Source organism: Tinamus guttatus, unplaced genomic scaffold (genome assembly GCF_059628265.1).
Source record: "Tinamus guttatus ecotype Peru unplaced genomic scaffold, ASM5962826v1 Tinamus_guttatus_pri_ptg000048l, whole genome shotgun sequence".
NCBI classification, from domain to species: Eukaryota; Metazoa; Chordata; class Aves; order Tinamiformes; family Tinamidae; genus Tinamus; species Tinamus guttatus.
The window spans coordinates 6,599,198-6,622,107 of record NW_028288582.1 but is presented as its reverse complement, the minus strand read 5'-3'; the positions used below and the strand labels follow the sequence as shown (position 1 = coordinate 6,622,107).

Below are 22,910 nucleotides of genomic sequence, written 5' to 3'. Positions count from 1 at the left end.
GAGGTAAAACATTTAGGGTGGGATATATCTCATCCAAGCTCAGTAATTGAAAAATTAGGCATGTAGTCTAAATTAGTCATCTAGCATCCTTCTACAGATAAATTGCAGTGGGGAGGCAAGGGGGAGAGGCAGTTCTGCAGGCAATTCATTCCATCCTGAGATATTCATCCCACTATCTAAATGTCTTGGTCTTTGAAGGTGCCTATCTCTCTATTGATTAAGGATGGAGCCTGGATGGCTAGCTCAGATTAGACAGCAGGCTTTTAGATGGCTACAGTTAGAATGGTTTTCCTCTTGACTACAGGAATAACATCTAAAAAATGAATACAAACAGGCGTCTTATATGTTCTTATATGTTTGTTTTACCAAAAAAGAAAATCTGAATAACTTAATGGATTACTTTATTACAGAATATAATTGTCCTTTCAGCAATTACTTTTTGCATTTGCTGTAATGCAGGTAGAAGGAACTGGCCAGGTAGCCAGTAGGTAAGCAATTCAAATCAGGTAAGTATTTGTAACTATTTGTAACCTTGCCATGCAGTTACTTGCATGTGCAACATAGCAGATGATAAAAACAAAAAGAATAAAGTAATTGAAGAAGAATTGCACAGAAGGTAGTTTAAAATCCTGTTAGTGAAATATTGTGTAAAATAAGAATATATATTTTAACTTGTTATTATGGCCTCAAGTAACTTCTGATTCCAGAAGAAGCCTTATTCCTAAAACTGCAGTAAGGAATGTATACTGAAAAGTAGTCGTATGTTGCAGTGTTCGAGTTCATATTCTGCCAGTGCATTTCAAACCCCACCAAACCTGTTCAGAGATAAACTATAAATAATCATCTAAAGGAAACACTTTGATGTGTGTTGTGTATACAGTATTTGAGAAACGTGAACAAGAGAAAGATACTTTTTCATCCCTAGTTTGTAATATTACAAAGTCAGGTATGCTGGACCAGGTGACTAATGTTGCGAAGTTTACACAGCACAATCCACTCAATGTATCATCCTGAAAAGGAGTATAATAATTAAAGCAAGAGTGAAGCTGTCTGAGCTGTATGTATTAGGGCTGTGTACACTTCCTGGGGATTTGAGTGTCTGATACGTCATGTGTTTCAGCCCTGCATTTAGTGGATTAGACGTGTAATTTCTTTAAACAATGCCATAACTTGTATGCATAAGCCAAAGCGCATGATGCAAAAAATTTTAAATAGGAGAAAATGCTGTGGCCTCATTGAGAATTTGTCATGAAATTCTCGTACAGTTTTTTTTTTTTTGTAGCTCTTTAGTACAGAAGTTAGAGCCCTATAAGAGAGATTACCTACTGTCCTTTTTATAGATGGAAAATCTTGTTCTGTTCCCCTGTAATTTATAATGATGAAACCACTAGCTATATTAGAAAGGGCGGGAAGACAAAAACAGAAAGTTAAAGGTCTTGGGAGAGGTTCTCTCTGTTTGCACCTTAAGGCTTGTAACCACGTCAGCACTCAAGATTTCTTTCTAAAATCTTTTGTCTGATGAATGGAAGCATTTGTGACTAGCTAGATAGTGGAGTATTAGCTGAAACATTAATTATAATAGAATAATGTTTCAGTCCTTCACTTTTCCCTGCATACCACTTTCTTTTGGGTGTATCATTTTCTAAAGTTTTAGGGGGAAAAAGATAGGTCTTGTCTTGAGATTGAGCCCATCCATGCTCAAATAGTGCTCAAATAGTCTAACCAGCAGATGTAATCTTAAGAAGTTTGCAATAATGTGCCTTCCATCTTATAAATATTCCGTGTTTGTACCTACCTTACTTTTAAGGTTCACCGTTTCTAATTCTTTGTGTAAATATTGCTTTTCCATTATAGTAATGATGTTGTACATCCTTAGTATTCCTGGGAACATTAATGAGACAAATTGTTTGTGCTTATTAAGTGGCTTTGGCTCATAATCCTCCAGAAACATATTTTAAAATATTTTTATTGTTACTGTTGTGATCCTATGACAGGGCTTACTGAAATTTTTAGGATAAGCAGAGGAGGATGAAAAGCAGAGCAAAATGAATCGAGTAGGACATTGATGGACCTGTTGAAAATGATTCAGTGAAAAACCCTAGAAATAGTTAAAATAGAAAAATGTACCAGCAGTGTGTGTTTAGATCTATTTTAGGCTAATTTACTGAAAGAAGATATCATAATATTATGCAGCTGAGCTTCAAATTAAAAATAATGGAAAGGACTGTGTTGATCATATGCACAATATGAATATGCCAAATAATAACATACTTTCTTGGAGATGATTAGATGGTTCTTCAAAGCTTTGCCTATTGCCTCAAATACAAAACCAGTATTTCTATTCTGTAATAGGTTAAACTACAGCACAAGGTAAAATAACTTGAATCTTCTTTCAATTTTTTTACAATCGCTATGTGAAAGTTGTACAGAATTTTTTGCCTTCTGTTTTTGTCCTTCTAAACAGGCCTCAGTACATGTTTAAAGTAGTAAGCTTCATTCAAAAGAAGATTTGATGGTTAGCATTAACAAGAAGACGTAAGTTGAAAGCACAGTGAAAATACTTTCAACAAGACTCCTTTTCTAGATGCATTATTCCATTAAAATCAACCATATCAAAGCATACTAAAATATTTATATATCACTGTCCACTAAAACTGAGTAAAATCCATTGTTAAAATGGCTATGTCTCCATGGCTATGTCTCTCAGCTTGCTGAAATAAATGCAAAAAATACCTTAAACATTTGCAAAGTATTTCAATAAAGTATCTCAAGGCTGTAATTTGAGCCAAGAGATTTTTTTTTCTCCCCAAATTGCATGGGGTATGATACATGGAATACAGTCTGATTTATAAGTAAGTATAAGGAGATAACTATAATTTCAGGAGAATACGTGAGAACTTATTATTTATTTTTGTGTACAAAAGCTACCTGAAGCATCACCAATAAAGAGTCAGTAATTGTGTGAGCATAGCTTAAGACTGCTGTAGATATTCACAAGGTAAGTATGGGAATGCTTCTGGTTAAACAACAACAAAAAAGTATTCTTCCCTGTATTCTTGGTCCTGTATTAGTGTCTGTTTGTACTTTAACCATTTTTTTAATTTCATTTTTTCCTCCTCCATATTACTCTGGTTGCATTCATGGCATAGTTGTTGCAGTTTCTCTTGTTTATTATAGCATTCCATCTGAAATACCTCACAACAGTTCTTCATACCTGAAGAATTCCCCTTAATTGTACCAATCCGTAATGTTAACCAAAGTATGCTAAACACAGCAGGTTAAAACAAGAAATGAAGACTACAACTGATACTGTAAGAAAAATCTATGTAGGCAGAAGTACTCATCACAGATGGGATTCATTCAATATATTGCTGTACTTCTACCACCCACAGAATTCCTATTACCATTTCTTACCAAATAGTTCATTAGCTCTGGAGAAATCTCTACTGCTGTCTAACAAATAGCTGGAATTGCTGTTATGATATAGGTATTAAATAGTTAAAGGTCATGCCAATTTAAAAACAAGTACAGTTACTTCAGCTTTCTGAAGGTCAGATTAAAAAGATTTTCAGTTTGACAACCAGTATCATTTTTGATTTGAAGGAACACTGTCAAACTTTGCCTTTATTACTAAACCTGAAAGTAATCTTTCTGCAAACATTGAGCATTAAGATACTGTGGTTTAATTGTGCTTTGTTCGCTACTTGTTAGACTGTTCTTTTGTTCCAGTTGATACTGTAAGACAGAGAAAAGAACGCGCTGTCACAGAGGAAGGAAGCAAGTTTCTACATTTTTGCTGAAGCACGTGCTGACATTCCTGATTTGTAAACAGGGAGGGGTTCTGCATTACTTGAATTGCTTTGCGTGTTGACAGTGATGATAGTTCTTACGGGAGAGACAGTACTTTGATCATGTGGGTAGCTGGGTGTGAGGAGGAAATTTGCATTAAATTATTTGCAGATTATGTTGACATGAGAGCCACAGGAGTGAATGGTCAGGGCAAAATTCTGATTCTACTCCTTTTCTGGAGAAAGAAAAAAAAGGCAGTTTTGCTGTAAATAGGATCAGGGAATGAATCCAAATTAAAAAACAAATGATTGTCTTATTATGTTAGAGAAAAGCAGTATAGAATTATTAAAAGCTGGCAGATCACAAGTTGATTCACAAGCAGTTGCAGCAATGCACCTAAGAGAAGCAATGCAGTGTGGTGTAGGAGTGGAAACTCTACAGGCTGGTGGAGCTGCCAGAGCACTCAACCTGCTAAACCACAGTCAGAGAAATCACAGTTAATTCAGCAGAGTTTAATTAAAACTTCTAAAGAATCCATTCTTGTGGTGGTCAGCTCATTTTGAGCTAGGGAAGAGTCATTTTCTTCAAGCAGATTGCCTGCAGCAATGTAGCAGAATACAGGAAATTCTTGTTTTAAGAATTCTCCATAAATTATCAAAATCACATGACTTTTTCTTAAAGAGAATATAAGTTGTTAAATGCGAGTTGCTAAAGGTCATGCAATTTTAGTATGAAGAGCTTGCTGTTCAAGAACTATCTTGTAATTTCTTGTTCCATTTACCAAATTGTTAGCCAACATATTCAATGCCTAAGGGAATCTCCTATCTTACTCGTCTTTCCTTCCTCGTAGCTTCACAGATTTCCGTGAATGAAACAATAGAGATTTCACATGCTGATTTCCTCAGTTTCATTGCAGCCATCTGGGGGTGATGTCACATATAGTCATTTGTGTCTAACTGCCACCTGATAGTGTCTTTTCCTTGGGGAATGGAAGTACATACACATCTACACACCAGCTCTGTCAGGGCATATTTGTACTTTAGACTCTTTTGCTGTCGTGATTCAGATAGAGATGAAACTAGTTCAGCTCTTTAGTCACTTTAGATCATTTCCTGCAACTTTATTCATCCTCTCTACTAAGGTGAACACACAATAGGATTTTCTTCCCCAAGTTAGCCATTAAAGAGGTTGGATAGGTTGGGCTCTGTGACTCATGTTTCCTTGGCTGTGACTGTATTTTTTCCTCCTTCTCCAGCATATTCCACACTACTCTATTAGCATGCACAAGGTTCAGCCCTAAGACAAGTCTTGAAAAGGCTTTAGAAATTCCAGAGCTCTAGACTCACAGACTCACAGAAAGGTTGAGGTTGGAAGGGACCTCTAGAGATCATCTAGTCCAACCCAGGGAACATCTTGGCCATAAACCAGATTCAGCATGGAGGGGCAAACCTAGAAATATTGATATGACAAGAAGACCCCATCTAGCAAACAGCATCATGAAATATTATGAATATACCATTATTAATAGAACATGATTCATGATTCTTCATGCTCTGTATTGATTTAAAAAAACCCTATCACAGCAAAATGTGATGTGATCAATGGTGGTCAATGTGATACTGCAGTGACTGGACTTTGAACCCTTGCAGAAGAGGATCATGTCATTCCACTAGCATTGTAAATGGTCAGTTTTGGTTATTGCCAATGCCGTATCACAGGCAGAAAATTAGGCACAAAAATGTGTATGTAATCCTTCCCCTTTAAAGATGTCAGCAACGTAAAGGCAGCTGCTAAATACACACAGCACGTTATGTCAACCAGCAGCAAGCCTTTGCTCATCAGTGTCTCATCATGGACGTTGCCTTTATGGATAAAAAAACTAAATGCCAGTGCCGCAAAGAAAGCTCCTGTTTACTTCTTCCACTGCTTACAGTAAATGAAAAATTGCTCTTTTCATGTTCCCTTGATTACTTTATTGCCTTTTACACTGTCCCACGTGCTTCAGCAGTGAGGAGCTTAAAGTGTGTTGATAGTGGTACAACACTCTGGCTGAGCTGAACTCTGATTCAGAAGGAAGCTCTAGGATAATCCTGATAGCAACTCAGTGTTGGGATTTCCTTCCTCTGTGTCCTATGCAACTGGAAAAAATATATTGAAAGAAGGAATATTCTGAAATCTTCATAGAAATTTGCAAAAATGCAATTTTGCATGAAAATTTTAAAAATGCAAAAATGCAAACTGGGAAGAGTTCAGTTGCAGATAGCTTTAATTCTGTAAGATTTGCAGGTTTTCATAATCCAGACAGTTGCCCATGTCTTGCTTTTTTATCCCTGTTAGAAATTCTGGGAAGCCAATACAGATATCAAAGGAGCATTAGGAGTTGAAGTAGGCTAAGTTTTATCTAAAATTGCTGTTAATTGTGTTCCTAGGGCACTTAAGCAAAAGCTTTTCACCTGCTTTTCCATTAATGTCGAAAGGATAAGAAAGCATGTTGATGTAACTCAGTTCCAGTGCTGTAGGCTGTAGCTAAGATCAAGCAAATGCTGTAACAATTCTTTTTTTTTCTAGCTCCTGTAATTGGAAGTTGCTAAAAGCAGGTCATTTCAAATAAGTGTAGGATCTTAGCCCAGTGATTGTAAATTTGCATCACAAATGTAAATCTCACTCAGTAATTGGCATAAATTTTCCATCTGAACCATTTATTAGCTCTACCACAACTGTGACCCACCCTGTAATAACTACTGGCTAGCATGTATCATCTGATACTCCATTTTCTTTTACTTGTATTTTCTGTTCTTCTGGAGACACTTGGTTGTATTGTGAAGAAACAAACAGTCTGTTCCTTCTACCTCTCATTCATTCTGAATGGGAAAAAAAAAGAGCAAGAAGAGAAAAAGGTGGGGGGGAAACCCTCTCATGTAGCTGATTCTATCCTTTCCAGCTCTTTTCTAAAATACACCAACATGTAGAAAAAGGAAAAACTGCAGAAGATGGAAAAATGTCAAGAATCTACAAAAGAAAGTTATCACTATTCTTTTCAAATCAAGTGACTAATATTATACCTGCCTCTGCCTTTTTTTCCTCCTTTATATTGAAACAACAGTTTTGGGTTTTTTTTTTTTTTCAAATTGACCTAACCCATGTCAGTATTACTGCTCAATAGCTTTCAAATCAAGAAATGATGTGATTAGGAATCTTACTCTACCGATAGCAGGTACATATCTTAAGTATGAGTGTAGATGCAGAAGAAACTAAAGGCAATGCAGTATTGGAATGTTTACCCTGGCGTCAGCAAGCAGGGTGATTGAGTTCTTGACTATGCAAATACACAATATTTAAGTTACGGCCAAATACTTCAGTTTGACAGACTGTAATCCAACACTTTACCAAGCTGGAAGATTTAGGATGTTTCAGAAGTTAAAAAGACATACGTAAACATGAAGTCATTACAGTGATTCAAGCATCTTAATCTTCTCTAAAGCAGATTAGGCTAAATTTAAACAAATGATGACATGCAGTAAAATTTTGGGTTTATGCATTATGTATGCTTAGTATGCACAGTTGGTATGTACACACCTAAGAACTGTCTTGGAAGACAGAAGAATTCTTCAAAAGTGTAAAGTTAAATCATTTTTGTAGCCTAAAATATTGCACTGCAAGATGACAAAGCTGTCAAACTCCTCACACTTTGCATAACCTTAAATGGCATTTTAAAAATAAGTGGAATATTTGAGAACTTCTAAATAAAATAGAAACACTAAGAAAGACTTCATCCTTTTATGTGAAGTCGGTTAATTGTATGCAAAAATTTAGTTAGAGAAATTTGGTCTTCATTGTATTATTGTGATAGTTTAACTTGGAAGAACTGTGTAAAATAAAAAAATGCTTATTCTAAACATTAGATTTTAAAATACACTCCAGAATCCGTCGTTCAACATGTTTAATTCTGTCTTACTCCATATGTTTATTCTTTCTGCAAGTACAGCAGATGGATTCGGAACAGTTCTAGAATTATATTAACATCCCTATGGTGGTAACTTGCTTCATTTACAGCAAAGACGATGCATCACCAAGCTCATACTCCAAGAAAAAAAAATCTTTAATGATGGCCGGCACCAGAGGGCTCTGAAACAAAGACATGATTTAGACTGTTCAAACAACAGAGGCAAAACGAAACAACAAAATCAACTCAGGAATGTAGTTCAGAACCTGAACGGTCCACTGAATCTAAGAAGTGGAAGATTCAGCTGTTCAGTCCCCCATCCCGTCCCCCCATATTACTTTAGCTAACACATTAAAAGTCCTTTTTCCTAAGTTTGGAAATCTTGATAGAGGCAAACCTCAACCCTTCACCCATTTTTGCGTAGTTATTTCCATATTAAAAAATATTTATATTATTTATATTTATTATACATTATTTCCTTAAGTACATTGGAAATTTTCTTACAAGTTTAAATTTTCTTACAAGTTTTCTTGGCAGCTAAAATAACGGTTACTTTTAAAATGTGTCTCATCTAACGAGCTTTGTTCTTTTTTTGGGGGGGGAGGTGAGAATTACTTAAAAGATTTCTAAAGCCCCTCCCCCCACATACATTAAAAACAGGCAATTTCCACACGGCCCCTAAACACTATAAAGAAAATGTAGGAGAGGTAGCATCAGTTTATATTCACAGATGTCTTCAGGTAATGCCACCATCAATACGGCCAGAAGTATGTATTTTGAAGTTGTCTTTAAATGTTTTCTAAATCGATTACCTAAAACTCAAACTTACTCAAATATATTGAGTTATTTTACTGCACTCATTAAAAAAATAAAAAAATACAACAGGATATTAGATTTTTAATACTTACTATCTGCCACGGCTTTTTTCCCTGAAAAAAAAAAAAGTTGAATGTATTCCCTATTTACATTTTACAATTGAAGGTAATAATGATTTGCTGAGTATGAAAAAGTGCAGAAAATATACTTTTTATAGTGCATATCCTCATATTATATATATATTTTTAAACTGGCATGTTAATTAAATAAAACTTCATGTATTTAGTATTGAGACTCCTAGAGAAAGTGTATTTCTTTAGAATATATACCTACAAATTAGTACTATTAAAATATATACCATCCATTAGTACAACATATGGATTCATGCACAATGTATGAATGTAAATTTAAATGATAAGAACACAGATTGCTTTAAAATCTGCCATTATAATTTATATACCTTGTTATGCATGCCCATTTTTCTTACTTTCTTGAAAGACTTGAGTCATAGTGACAAGACATAGATATAAGAAATAAATCTTTGCAAGAAGAATTGTCACAAGAGGTTGTGCAATCTGTATCTTTGGAAGTAATCATTTGAATTCTGAATAAGGCCATGACCAATCTGATTTAACTAATTTGAGCAGAGGTTCGGACCCCCAGAGGTCCATTTCAACCTCAGTTATTCTACAACATACTGTGCTATAAATATTATTTACATAGCAATTATGATCTACAAATCAGGATTTGTAATAAAGACTAACAAAGACTTTTTTATTTAAGTGAGGGCCATAGTAACTTACCGCCATATGAAATTTTGTAATAGACATAAGCCGTTAATGCTATGCCAACCCATATTTCTTGATAAACCGTAGTGTAGTAGAATTTCATGGCTCTGATCGACTTTGGAATCATGTTCTGAAACATCTGAAAGTTAAAAGAAGTTTTGCAATGGTGAATTTTTGAATTATATTCTTACCCGATACGCACATAGCCACACATACTTGGTACACACAGATATATATAACAGTATCTTAATGATTTAAATATTCCAGAACCTGCAGGACAAAGGTATTTATTCCAGGGAATTCAGAGTTTGTGCTGCAACTCAGGCGTTCATGCACGAAAAAACGAACAAATTACAGCTGAAGAGCGGCTTCAATGAAGAGGCTGTGGAGTATTTACTGAGCAGCAAAGCTGGGCTCTATTCCTGGTAGTGACAGCTTTTTTTCATGTCCTTCAAGGACAAAGTCTTTACCTAAGCAAATTAGTAGAAGTCCTTTAGCTACCAAGTTTCCTTCCCTCCCTCTCTCCTGCATAGCCAACACTTTTCTCCCAACAGTGGTTTCAACTAATTACAGGAAAATGGATGAAGTAACATATGGTCAATCATGAATTCCATTTCATCTTTAAAACATGTCCCACAGCAATAAGCCTATCAATGTCCTTTATTCTTTGCATTCAGCTTTGGCAAGCAAACCAAAGATGATTATTTTAAAGTATATCTAATATATTTTTTCTTTTGTATGTACTTAAACATATTCACATAAATTTGTGTGACAGTACATGGCTGCAGGTTATATTGCAGCCCACCTTGGTACTTCACCCAACATAATAAAGCCCAGGGAAAACAGCCACATTTGGACATCAACAGGAAACCAAAATGTCACTGGAAGTAAAAGCAGATTTGTCAAACTCTTGCTCATCTTCTATTACTAAATACAAAGCATTCCTTAGCAGGCAGCAGAAAAAGATGCAAGGGCAGTCAATGTCAATGCTTCTTGGAGAAATAATAATAAAAAAAGACTTCCTAAAAAACAAAAAGATCTTAATGGAGATGAAAATATGAATCCAACCAATCCACATTTATGTTCACTCCCCTCTAGGGAAACATTTTAATTAGATTTATTATTGCAAGCAAATTTCCCCAGACAGCGTTGTGCTGCCTGCTACCAATACTATTGAGATCACAAAGAGGAGGAAAAAAAAAAATTCCTGGTGCTTGTGGCTTAGCGGGAATAGTGTAAGGAACTCAGGAAAACCCATGTGCACACAGCAATGCACCGGACTCTCCTGTCCCTCCAGGCCGAGCGACCCGCCGACCCGTCAGGGCCCCGGGCTCCCGTGAAGAGCTTCCCGCAAGGCCACAACGGGCCCCACGGTAGCTGCCCTTCTCTCCCCAGTCCTGCCCGCACCGTGGCGACGTTGGCCTCCGCTCAGCCCAAAGGCTCTTTCCCTCTCCCCCCGCGCCAGGCCTCCCTGCAGCCCCGCTCCGAGGCCCGTTAGCCCCTCCGCAGCAGGGAAGGGCACGACGCAGCCCCGCTGCCCTCCTCCCGGCCCCGCTCCGCCCTCGGGACCCCCCGCGGCGCCGCCCGTCCTCGGGAAGGGCCGCGCGGGCGCAGCCGTCGGACCGGAACCCACCGGGAACGGCGGGAGGAGGACCGGCCAGCGAAGGTCACGGAGAGCGGAGCCGCCTGCGCCGCCGCCGCGGGGCACGCCGGGAAGGGAAGCGCCAACGAGCCGCGGCGCCCCCTGCCGCGCGGGAGGGGGAGCGCGCCCGGCGCGCAGCACTGCGCCTGCGCAGAACCCCCAACACCCTCCCTCCTCGAGGAGCTGCCTCGCCCCGCCCTTGTAGTGCTGACGTCATCCGATGGGCGGGGGAGGGGAGGTGCCGGGGTTGCGTCACGTGCCGGGGCGGGGCCAAAGGCGGGAAGGGCGGGAAGGGCCGGGGTGGTTGTGGCACGTGGCTGCGCGGCGCCCTCGCCGCCATCATGCTGCGCAAACTGACCCTGGAGCAGATCAACGACTGGTTCACCATCGGCAAGGCCGTGCCTGCCGCCGAGTTCCTGGGTGTCCAGGAGGGCGCCCCGCGGAACCCTCCCGCCCCTGCTCCTGCTGTGCCGGAGCCCTTAGGGGCTGCGGAGTGAGTGCAGCTTGTTGTTTGTTTCACGACTTTTTTTTTTTTTTTTTTTAATTTGCTTTCCTATGTATCCTTTTTATCTCAGTCGTCACTGCAAACTTTATGTGCCCAAAGTGACTTCTGCAGAGTGCTTTGATGCTGCTGTGTAATTGTGGCAAGTCCTCTTAGGGAGCAAAACTCTCGGTCTAGGCTCAAGTGTGCAGCTAGGAGCTTGTGCCTAGTGGTGTTATGACAAATAAAATGCTCGTGAGTAAAACAACTGTTCTCCTGGAGATAGTGCTCTTACAAAGTGTGTTTTATGTAGTTAATTATTGAATCAATGGGCAGCAGCTCTGGTTCAAGCTGATTTTTTTTTTTTTTCTTACAATTCCTTAAGAGTTTCATTGGCTCTTGCCTGTTGTTAGTGGTTGGTTTCTGAAGTGACTCCAAAAACTGTATTACAGTAGAGTAGTTATTTCACCAGTCTGTGCTTCATAGCCAATTTGTGGCTCAGTGCTGCTACAGTAGGTAAATCTTCAACCTGCAGTTTGTAAGCACACATATTTAGTAATTGGTTGATGCCTACTGCAGAAATCTGTTGATGACTTTAATGTGGCAGTTTACCATATCTTCATAAAATAATGCTATGTAGACAATGCCTTGTAGCTGTAAAAAACGTTACCTGTTTTCTCTTTCTTCCTCTAATGTTCTGTTCTAACCCACAGTTTTCCAGCGGCTAAGAGAGGCAATATCATGTATGGTAGGCATTTATAACCTGCCTCAAGTGTCAGGTTGGCAGTGTTAGGAGAGAAATCCAATACTGCATACTCTGAACATTCTAGAAATGCTTCTTAGATTCTTGTGAATATTTAAAAACATTCACTTCCGAGCTACAGCAGGATCTGTGCTATTGAATCTTGTAGGTTTTCTGAAAGTCAGAAAACCTCAGCTGCCAATGTCCTTTCTGCTTAGAAAGAGCTGATTCATTAAAGCACCCACTGAATGCTTCTGTTTAAAAGATGTTTACATGGAGGCCACTTAGATTGTCCCAGGAACTTGCTTCAAAAAAGCTTTATGTGAATCCTGAGGAGCAGTGTTGTGATTCTCGTTCCTATCTCTTTAAAGGAGGTTCCCTGTGAATATAGATCACTTGAACACTCTTATATGCTTTTTTGTTTTTTTCAGAATGTAGTAATCTGTGGTGATGTTCTAGGACTCAACAGGGAGGGTGACTGCGCTAATAGTCTGTGTTGACTTGCTGAAATGCTCAAAGGGAGCAAGCTTGGTGTCTGATAATCTGGTAGAATAATGGTTACACCAAGCAGTTGCTTTGGGGAAAATTGCTAAAACTAGTTTGTCAGTGAAACCTGTAATGTATGTGTGAATTCTCAGAGAAGAATTTGGGCAGAAGTTGCCTGACCTTGGTTATGTGTTTAAACATGGATGCCTTTAAGCATGGATGGTGTCTCTTTGTGCTCCCACCAAATGAAGAGGGTAGGATTTTGTTTCCCAGTTCTGGGAGCTTGCATGCAATGTGGATACCTGTTGCAAAACTTGAAAGCTTTTTGAAGAGGCTTTCGTTCAGAAGGAATAGCCTATATTTTATTTGCTGACTTTTCAAAACACACATTAAAAAAGAGAAAGCAAAACTTGTTTTTTCTTTTGTTGAAGCTGGTTGTAGCATAGTACTCTATTAATCTTTATTCTCCAAAATTCTGAGTCATTTCTTGAGAATATCAAAACCAAGGTTATTTAAAACTTGCCAAAAGCTGAGACTCTTTAACTGGATCAAAAAGCCTCACCTTTCTCTTAAAGAAACAGAATGCATTCACTTCAGCCTGTAGTGATGCCTCCTTTTCCAATGCTTTTAAGTTTATCTTTGCAAATTAACCATTCCTAATATAGCAGCTTTAGTATTAGAGCCTGTTAGGGAATGGGAAGAATTTTCAGAAAAATCTCAGTTTGGAATTTTGATCCTTAAGTAGGTTGTTGATTAACTTAATGAGAAGAAACTCAGGCCCTTAAATTCTTCTTTGTTACAAAGCTATTGCATTTTAAATTAAAACCTTTTAAAGGCTTAAAAGATAAGGAAGATATAGACAATGTGGCAGAGACAGTGCTCTCTTTGATTTCCAGCTTTCACTAGGTTAGCCCTTGCTTTTTTTCCTTTGACTAAAAGCAAACACCTGTGTTAGCACCTGTGCACGTGGGAGGCCTTGTTGTCCTTTGAAATTATGGCCCTCACCCTTTTGTGCCTGAAATGGCTTTTGTGAACTGGTTCCTAAATCAACTGAAAAAAAACCCCATCTGGGTGAACATAAGGAACTCAGTGGTTAGAGATGGCATCATGTGAATCACCTGGATTAAAGTAAAAGGCACTTAAACAGTTCTTTGAAGTGACTTCTTGGGGAATAATCTTCAGCAGAGGAACAGTTACTGGCCTGCAGTGACAATGCTCTTCTCTGATGCATGTGAAATATACAGTGTAAGTGTAACTTGCAGGAAAATAGCTGGTCTTAGGCATTTGCCCAGTATTTTGATATATATTTTTTTCCCCCCTGTAAATAATCCAGTTTGGACTTTCTCCCCATGCTCCCATGTGAACGCTAGAACTGTATAAAGTGGTTTATTAGCTGTTTCATCAGTGAAAGGTGTTTAAAAGTAAGTAAGCCTTCTCAAGGTTTTCCTTAGTGTCAAGTGTAGAATTAACATTCAGTTGCTTATCAGTGATGATATCTAGATCTTTGGCAATTTTTAATTTGCCCTTATTTTAGCGCATAATCTGAGCTCTTTAGATGTAGTTGTTTATGCTTGTTCCTTGTCTCTGAAGACTTCTGTTGCTTATATTAAAATGAAACTTATGAAAAATGAGTAAGGACCTGAGTACCTGTTGAGATTTTTCTGTTCTGAGAGGTAAATCTGCTTGCTTATCTGTTTGCAGACTTGCCCCAAACTTCTTATGATACAACTTAGAAGCTCTATGTTTTGGAGCAGGGATGTGTTTTTATTTAATGGAAAAGTGTGGAGCCAGCTCTGTTTTAAAAATTCACTTAAGTGAATTCGCATTGCAGAGACATTGCTCAGTTGACCAAATCAGAAGTATTTTGAGAAAGCAACCTTGTGGGTGTTAATTCTCAGTGAAATACTAATTCTGCTAATGACACTGATACACTTGCCTCTGTTGCCCATATCTATGGTAAAGCAGTTGAAGCGCAGCTGCAAGTTAGGAGAGCTTGGTCAGGGAGAGAAATGCTTCCTGCAGACACCCCTGCCATGGTGCTGGGATCTGTTCTGGGATCATTTTGGAATGATGAATGACAGCTGTGCCCCAGGAGGGCAGGGAGCTCTCTCACCTCTGAGGGCAGGTTTAAAGAGTTAAGAGGGTGGTTTCTGAAGCTTTGTGTATTAGGCTCCTTGGAAGAGGAGGCAGCTGTGGACTTTTGCTTTTTGGAACAATAGAAAGGCATTGCTTTTTTAACTGTTTTCTATTGTAAGCCTGCAGAGACTGATTTGCTCTGGCGCTGTTTTTAGCACTTTAGAATATTACTGCCGAGGTCTTTTTGCATATTGTCTGTTTCCCTGTGCTGCATGAAATGCTCTGTTGAACTATAAGCTTGCCAAATATGTGGGGTTTTCAATTAGTATTGTTTTTTTTTTTTTTTTAAATGAGGATCCTGCAGTATTTGTTTTGCCCTACTCATTTTGCATTATAACTAAGTCTTTCTTGGGATGAGGGTTTAAAGTACAGAAAGTAAGGAAACTTCCGTTGGTTTTTCTTTGCCTGCTTGCATACCTTCCAATACACCAAAGACAAAATCTGAAGAAAACACCAGGAAGCTTCTTTGCCTTGTGTTTGCAAAACGGTGCATTCTGCAACGTGGGAGATGAAACTCCTGTCCTTTTTTTATAATATATTGGACTAATTAATAAGGAAGATCTGAAGATGGGATATGCAAAAATTTGCTCCCTGTGGTGATGGGAGCCTACTTGGAAATTTTGTGAGGTGGCCTGTAGTATGTGGGTTTATATATATATATATATATATATATATATATATTTTCCTCTAATCTGCTGTGTCCGTAGGTGCTACCTATCCAGCCAGTCTTGTACGACCTGCTTAATTTTAACTCTCAGTGATTGTAAATTGCAACTGAAAAACATAATATTTTGTTTATATCCCCAAATTTCAAATGATCAGGGCTTGGCTTCTCGAATGATCTTTTGATTCACTTGCTACTAGGGGTAGTGTCTGATTCGGTCAAAATGCTGAAGTTGAGTGTGGAGTCTGGGTTTCAGGGTAACTTCCCATAAATCAAATGAAGAAATACGACTGCTTGTATTTTGAAATATAAATATTTATGGAGTTTCTTCAAGGATAGAGAATTAGTTATTAAATGTAGTTAAAGCATGTAGAGAACAATTCTGAAAACTATAGGAATGGTACATGCAGTATGTTATAGCTTCTGACATAATTCTGATTTTAGAATTTATTCTTAGAGTTGAGAAACAACAGTTCAAAATATATTTATCAGCTTATTTGGTATCATTGATACTTTAAAGCATTTATCTTACACAGTATAAAGTTCCCTTAGAACCTAAAAAAAAAAAAAAAAACCTGTTGACAAATACTAAGCAAAAGTTCTTATCTAACACTTTGCAAAAAGATCTTAATTTCAAGGTATAGACAGCAGTCTGCTTGTTTAAATACATGCTCTGTGTGTGTATATGTATACATATATGTATGCACACATACATACATGAGCATTTTTATTTTTTAGCCATATAGACAGACTTGTGGCTGAAAAATGATACTCCAGTGTGTTTTTTGCTGTTGTTTTCCCCAGAAATGCCTACAGTACTTTGTTGTTGTTAAAATATACGTTTAAACATAACATCTTTAAGGAGTGATAATGATAAGAAAAGGAGGAATATTCCTATTTAAATCTTGTGGAATGCATACCGGCTAATATCAAGGATGTTAATGTCCAAACTTGGAGTGAAGGCGGGAGTGTGTCACGGTTGTCGTGCTTATGGGCAGCGAGCACACCAAGGGAATGGAAATAGCTTTGTGGAAGGAACCCAAACCAACTTAGCTTGATGGGTAGTAATACGGCAGATTCCAGATCCTGTGGGAGAAGGTGGGAAACAGGCTCTGCGTGTTCTTGTCGACATAACTGGACACCGTGGGGATTTCGTCTTTGTCCGATTGGTGAGAAGCGTCTCCGCGTGGGCCGAAGTGCTCGGGGCAGTTTGTATTCCACGCGTCTGCCGCTTGCTCTTGGTGGTTCTCCCTCTCGATGGCAGTAAGAAAATCTTTTAAGACTTGCTTGAATATGTAGACTATTTCCCAAGGTAGAACGTTGTTTTCCGCCAGAACCTCACGAAATCTGGAAGCGAACAAGAATTGAAACCTAATTGTCGCTGCTGAAAGCTCTTCTACGTGTTAGTCCTCACTCAGCTCATGGGGGAGGCAAGGGAGGAGGCAGTGACAGCACTTTGGTCTCACTGATGTCCTTGCTGCCACACTTCTGCCCTGTGTCCCCAGAGATTATAGACAGGAAAGAGTCCTGATGAGGCGCTGGACGTGCTCCAGCAATTGGGACGTGGGGAAGCTGTTGTTATTGGGTGCATTGCCTTGTGGTTTATTTTTTTTAATTTTATTCCTCCCTCTCCCCCTTCTTCCCTCCCCTCTCTCCTCTGCCATCTGGGTAACTTGATTTAAACTGACTTTGCCCTTAGGTACATTCTGGGCTTTAAAAGGCACATAGGCTTTTTCATTTTTTCTTTGTGCCCCTAGAAAATGTATTTAAAATACAGGCACTGGAGAATTTTTCTTTCTAAGATGAATTTTTATTATTTATTTTGAAAATGACAACCTCTTCTTTTTAGTAGTTATTTTGCTTGTTTTACAGATTTTCAGGATTTGTTGTTAGTGAGACCATGTTTCCGCATAAAACAATGCGTTGTATTAATGCCTTAATTTGAGTTTTGGTTATTAAATTAATTGTTCAATAAGTACTAGGGATAAATTGCAAAGGAAGAAAAGCAAAGTAGTAAGAGACAACATGTTTAAGCATGTGAGACTTGCTTTGCTTTGAGATTGGACCGGGAAAACGCTTACAAAAACTTTATTGGTGTATGACAAAATGCTTATAAAAACACATGCAAGTTGCTGGCCACACTTTCGAGGAAAGATCAGAGCCAAATACAAGTTTGAACTAAATATGAAAGAATATCTCTCTTATGATACAGTACTCAGTGACAGGAATACAAGATTATTACCTGCTGAGAACAGTCCCAGTCTGGCAGGGTTGGATTTGTGAGCAAAGGGCTTCGAGCTGCCGCTGCTCCGTGGCTGGAATTGTGGCTTGTGGATTTTGGTAGCTCTTGAGCCAGTTGTAATCCACACCAGCCTTGGGGACTTTCTGTTCGCTTTCGATCTCTTGCACTAATCTCTCACGCTCTTTCAGGTGCCACCTCAATTCCCTCAGCAGGGTTTTTGTAACCACTTCTGATCCTGGATATGGCGTGGATTTGTAGGAATCATTTTTTGGCCATTTCATCCAGCCGAAAAGTGGCATTTTTAAGCTTTGGAGAAAAACAGACAGTTTGTCACCAAGGCATCATTAAACCTGACAAGTCTTGGACTTGATAACGTGTGCAAACAGTCATAAAATACTTAACTTCTACAACTATCGACTTGGTTAAATAGACCAGAGTAGACAAATGTTTAAAAGTACATCCTCTCAAAAATATTTTGTAATCTTGATAAAATATACAGTGTTTAAAAATAAATGATTTGGAATAATTCTTTTATTTTAGCAATTACTAAATAAAGATAAGTAGTGGAGTTCCACGTTCAGTTCTTTAAAACTTTTGTATCATCTTATTTTAAGTAAAGAAAAATTTATTTATCCTTTGGAAACAAACAACAAAAGCTGGACTAGGCTTTTACATTGCCGTTAGCTACAAATCACGCAGATGCAGCATGCTAATTGGAATAAATAACATAAATTACCTTTGCAGGTGTCTGTGAACAGTGTTTCGAGTGCGTTTGCTTGAAGACCTCTTATTCTGGCATATCCTGTTTCCAGGTTGTTGCTACTGTTGAAAGAAAAAAGAAGTTTTCCCATTTATTCAAACGATTCTTGTGAAAAATGACTTTCTGTACTGAATATGACAGCTTACGTTTTTCTACTTTTAAAGTTCTTTTTCATTTTGTTTAGCAGAGAGAAGGAGCAATCCATTTAACCTAACATGGTCTCTCCAATACTTTTCTACGAAGTCCATTAAGGTCTCCTACCTCTCAAATGAGCTTCGCCGCTGGCAGCAATTTGAAAAAAGATGGCAACAATTTCAGGGGCTTGTTGCTTAATCCATCCCAAGGTATTGTTGGTAGTGAAACGATAGTCTGAAGCAAGTAGGGATGTGCTGCTAGCTAAGGTTAAGGCTGTCGCATGATGTGATGCTTGGCTTGGCTGTGCATAGCTGTAGGTCACAGTTCAGAGCTGTATTTTTATGCCTGTAGAGTGCTAAAAATAACTACGTTGCTTTTATCTCACTAAACTTCCAGGCCATTCAGATGCTGGAAGACTTCTTCCATTAGAGGGGGGAATCAGGCCGTTCTACTGTTTTAAACAGCTAAGAACAGTCTTTCTCCAGTAAAAGATCACCTAAAGCCTGTGTTAATCAAGTCTTTATGGGAAAGAGCTATTTGACAATTGCTCAGGATTATTTTGCTACGTTGAATACTTTTTCCAGATGAATTTCATCAATCTCATGGTACTATGCTTTTCATTACAGAGCATAGCTGCTAGCATTTTTAATTAACATTTCAAATGTGTTTAAAGCAGCCCATCTGCAACACCTACAGGGTACCACAAAAGAGTAATTAATCTAATTAAAGCAACAGAATGTTAGGAAACACAAATTCAGGTCAAAATGATATTTAAACAATAAAAAACAAAAGACCCACACAACCTGAGAAAACAACAGAATTTTAAGTCTTACCAGGAGATTTTAAGTCAACTGCCTGCCAGTTGCCTGCTCACTCTTTCCTTGATGAATATTTTGAGCATATCCACCTCTAGGATCCGCTTTCCGGGGTGGCACCGTGCGTGCTAAAGGTCGCCTGAGCAGCCATTTTCCGTTCCAGTTATCTGGTCTCTTCTTATTAATCTAAGCAGTGGGCATGGTGTGTAATGTGCCTCCTATCCCGGGCTTCTTGCTGCTAATCACTCGCTGTGCTCCCGTAAGTTTCTCTTTCCTACTCTTTTGCCTCCACAGCTCTTCTGAGCTGTTGGGAGAAGAAGGGTTCTGTAAATCGGTTCTAGGTGTCATCAAACATAAAAGATGACGTGTAAGGCTGCTACTAAAGCCAATATTACTTATACATTGGAAAAATTCAAGTGTCAGTATTAATCCTCTTCAGCTGGAAGGTTTTCACATTGCATTGTATATGGTACTATGAAAAAGGAAGGGAACTGGGTTTATCATGACAAAACTGTCTTGACAGATTTTCAGATGAAATTAAAATGTTCCTTGCCACCTCCTTTACACCACAGTTAGCATGTCATCACTTCTTTCTTTTTGGCATATCAGATTAGATGGCATCAGAAAGTGCTGTACAGTATAAACCCCTTGTAATGTCTTTGCAAATCAAGGAGATGCATACTGAAAGGTGTGCAAATTAGGGTGAAATGAAAAAAAAATGTATCTGTGTTTTGCTGGACCTATTTTTGCTTACATTGTCATATTTTCTGAGGCTGGACATTAAGAATGATGTTGAACTTTCCACTGTAGGAAAAGAGTATAGCCTCAAATTTGAAGCTTATACAAAAAGGCAACACAAATTGGTGTTTTGGAAGGGATGGCTGCTTATGTTGTGTTAATGTGGAAACTGGAATTCCGAAGTAAAGCAGTGTTTTATGTAGTCAATGTCCACTGGTTAATACCGAATGATCTGTGGGAGTTAAAATCCTTTCTAAAAGGTGTTCATGGTTTTGCAGTGCTATTTGGAACAGAAATTTCAGTTTGACTTCAGCTCACACTAGGACCCTTCCTTGAAAGTAATATCCCCCAAGCCACAGCTGACTCTGCCCTGTGCCGGTGTTTGAAAATTGGTAGGTTTTTCCCCAACATGTAGTGCTCCGCGTTTATATTTTAAAGACTTTTCAACTGACACTTTATATTTTAATTTTCTGTTTGCTTGTTCATTATACTTTATTTCCAAATAATTCCTAAAGCATGCTACTTGTGTTTTCTCTAGCTAAATAATTGTCATAAAATTGCAGAGAACAGCATCACGTTGTATATAGATGAGTAGGAAAGGGTATGTTGTTATATATGCATTTCTTAGACTTATTTGGTGACTTGGTGAAGATAACCCATAGGTGAGAGCCATCTTCTAAAAGCATTGAATGCCAGCTGCCAGTTGAAGACATTTTTAGTACGTCCTTCAGTGGAAGGTTATTTACTGTTATGGCAAATGTTCAGTTATGTAAAGTGTCACATTCCTTTAGTTTCAGAAAGAGGCTATGAAAGATTCAGCTGTATATATTGTACTAAAATTGTACAGCAAAATATTGTTCTGCATGCTATAAAGCTAAGGTTTTTTTTTTCTGGTGATTTTTCTCTCTTTCTGCTCCGCAAAGGTCCCGAAGCCGGTGGGCAGTTTGTGTGCGGCAGGAGCTCTGCCTTAGCGTGGAGCTTCGTCCCTGCAGTCTGCAGAGTGAGAGATGCAGTTCGGGTTTGACTCTCCCTTCCATGTGCATGGAGAGTTTATGGCAGGAGGAAAAAACCTATACGTGTGTGGGTGGGGAGTGACTTTTTTAATTACTGTTCTAAAACTCTTGAGTTTTTCCTTTTTCTTGTCTTTAAGAGGAGATGTACTTGAAGTTATATAGCCTTAATATAAGTCTCTATCTGAAAATCAATATGAAAGAACCCCCTGTAAACTCTCTGGTTTAATAACCGTCTTGATATCTGTGGAATGACTCTCTGCAGCCAGGTTTGCGAGTAAGCAATGTTCTCTTTCAGGGAGTCATATTGCAGTGCCTCTTTTCAAAGGATGTGTTGTTCTGTATTTTAACATCCCTTCCAGAGCTGTGCATTGCATTCAGGGTGTGCCCTGAAGTTGTGGTGCATCTCACTGAGAAGACCCAAATAATTTATCCACCACAGTTATGGTAGAGATTTGGCACTTGTTCCTGTATTTGAGAACTGAGCATTTATAAAACCTTTATTAATAGTAGATTTACTGAGTATATTCTTTTTTATTTTTATTTTTTGTGATGGCAGTGCTTACTTATTTGAGGTCATTTTGTAGCTTCAAGACAAGGAAGACCTTTCTCTAACGGAGTTTCTCTCCAGAAAAGCTCCCTCAGAACACTTACCATCCCATGTGTCAGCAGTTTCTGGTGTTAAACTCTCTTCCCTTCTAGCAATTCCCCTGAAGTGACAGTTGTATTTAATTTGGGTAATGACACTGTTTTTTTTTTTTCCTCTTATTAAACTCAAATAAGTAAATACTAAAAACCACAGTCAAATGGTTAAGATCATTTTAACTCATCTAATCATGTTAGCAGTGTTACTGCTGTCCGAGAGAAGCATGCTGTGGACACGGGATCCTGCGGCCTTTTTGGCCCTATGCAATACTGAGCAAAAGGTGCTGTGTCTGCTACTTGCTACAAGTATTTTTCAAAATAGATGAGTTTTAAGTTGTGTAAACTCCTATAGGTAGCTCCTGAGTTGTGCTCTGCAGACGTCAAGGCCATCAGGAGTTACCTGTTCAGCCGGATGTTACTGGTTGCTCTCTAATTTCCTTTACCAGGTTGCATTCCTGGGGGCTTATGGTCCTGTCGGTTTTTCAGCTTTTAGGGTGACAATACCACAGTTCTGACTTCAGCCACCCGGGTCTGGCTAAAATGAGGGTAAAATCATTGGTCAGAGACTCTCAGATTAAAGTCTGACCATATTTTTCATAATGAAGGTGAAAGACAAAACAAATCTCACATCTTCCATAATTTTTCAAATTGAAACGACTTGAAATTTTCAGTAATTCATTTTGAGTCAAGAGAATACCTTTTCCTGACTCCTAATTTGGTGAAATTTGCAGATTATGTTTGTGGATGCCACTGAAAAGTTGTAGCTTTTCCCATATTATAATTTATTATAATGAATTACTGTTATTTATTATAATATGGCCTCAAAAGACTGAGTAAAATAGAAAATTAGAGAACAGACCTGGAATTAGAGGGGGGCGCATCCAGGGAAATTAAAAATAACTGAGTAAAAAGACCGAGATCTGGAGAGCCTAAGAAATATATATTGTGATAAGGCAGGTATTTTACTGTAATAAAGGGGAATGATAGTGGGGAAGAGATAATGGGGGTCTATGGGAATGACATGTGCTCAATAAGGGGAATACAAAATAGTCCCTTCATTAGCACTGTCCTTTCCTAG

General features: G+C 38.5%; 3 protein-coding genes across 3 annotated transcripts in view; 1 reads left to right on the top strand and 2 right to left on the bottom strand.

The window, feature by feature from the left end:
* Window positions 1-7,716: 7,716 nt before the first annotated feature.
* Window positions 7,717-11,017, bottom strand: ATP5MJ (ATP synthase membrane subunit j). The gene is made up of 4 exons (XM_088539627.1): window positions 10,970-11,017; window positions 9,352-9,475; window positions 8,641-8,661; window positions 7,717-7,914 (listed from the first exon to the last, which is right to left on the bottom strand). The coding sequence occupies exons 2-4, from the start codon at window positions 9,473-9,475 to the stop codon at window positions 7,889-7,891; spliced, it is 171 nt and encodes a 56-aa protein (XP_088395753.1). The 5' UTR covers window positions 10,970-11,017; the 3' UTR covers window positions 7,717-7,888.
* Window positions 11,018-11,319: 302 nt separating this feature from the next.
* Window positions 11,320-22,910, top strand: part of TDRD9 (tudor domain containing 9) — a 61,917-nt gene continuing 50,326 nt past the window's right edge. The window contains exon 1 of the mRNA XM_088539628.1: window positions 11,320-11,471. Coding sequence (XP_088395754.1) covers window positions 11,320-11,471 — 152 coding nt within the window. The remainder of the gene's footprint in view (window positions 11,472-22,910) is intronic.
* On the bottom strand, window positions 16,537-18,028 carry RD3L (RD3 like). Its single transcript, XM_010225175.1, has 2 exons — window positions 17,730-18,028; window positions 16,537-16,834 (listed from the first exon to the last, which is right to left on the bottom strand). Exons 1-2 carry the CDS (start codon window positions 18,026-18,028, stop codon window positions 16,537-16,539), a joined length of 597 nt encoding a protein of 198 aa, XP_010223477.1.

Bases quoted from the DNA above. Each gene is read 5' to 3' on its own strand.
- RD3L (XM_010225175.1), bottom strand. From the start codon at position 18,028: ATGCCACTTTTCGGCTGGATGAAATGGCCAAAAAATGATTCCTACAAA. The intron at 16,835-17,729 runs GTAATAATCTTG...GTTCGCTTCCAG, and splicing joins ACTGGGACTGTTCTCAGCAG to ATTTCGTGAGGTTCTGGCGG.
- ATP5MJ (XM_088539627.1), bottom strand. From the start codon at position 9,475: ATGTTTCAGAACATGATTCCAAAGTCGATCAGAGCCATGAAATTCTAC. The intron at 8,662-9,351 runs GTAAGTTACTAT...TTTTTTTTTCAG, and splicing joins TTACAAAATTTCATATGGCG to GGAAAAAAGCCGTGGCAGAT. The intron at 7,915-8,640 runs GTAAGTATTAAA...TCTTTGTTTCAG, and splicing joins GAAAAAAGCCGTGGCAGATA to AGCCCTCTGGTGCCGGCCAT.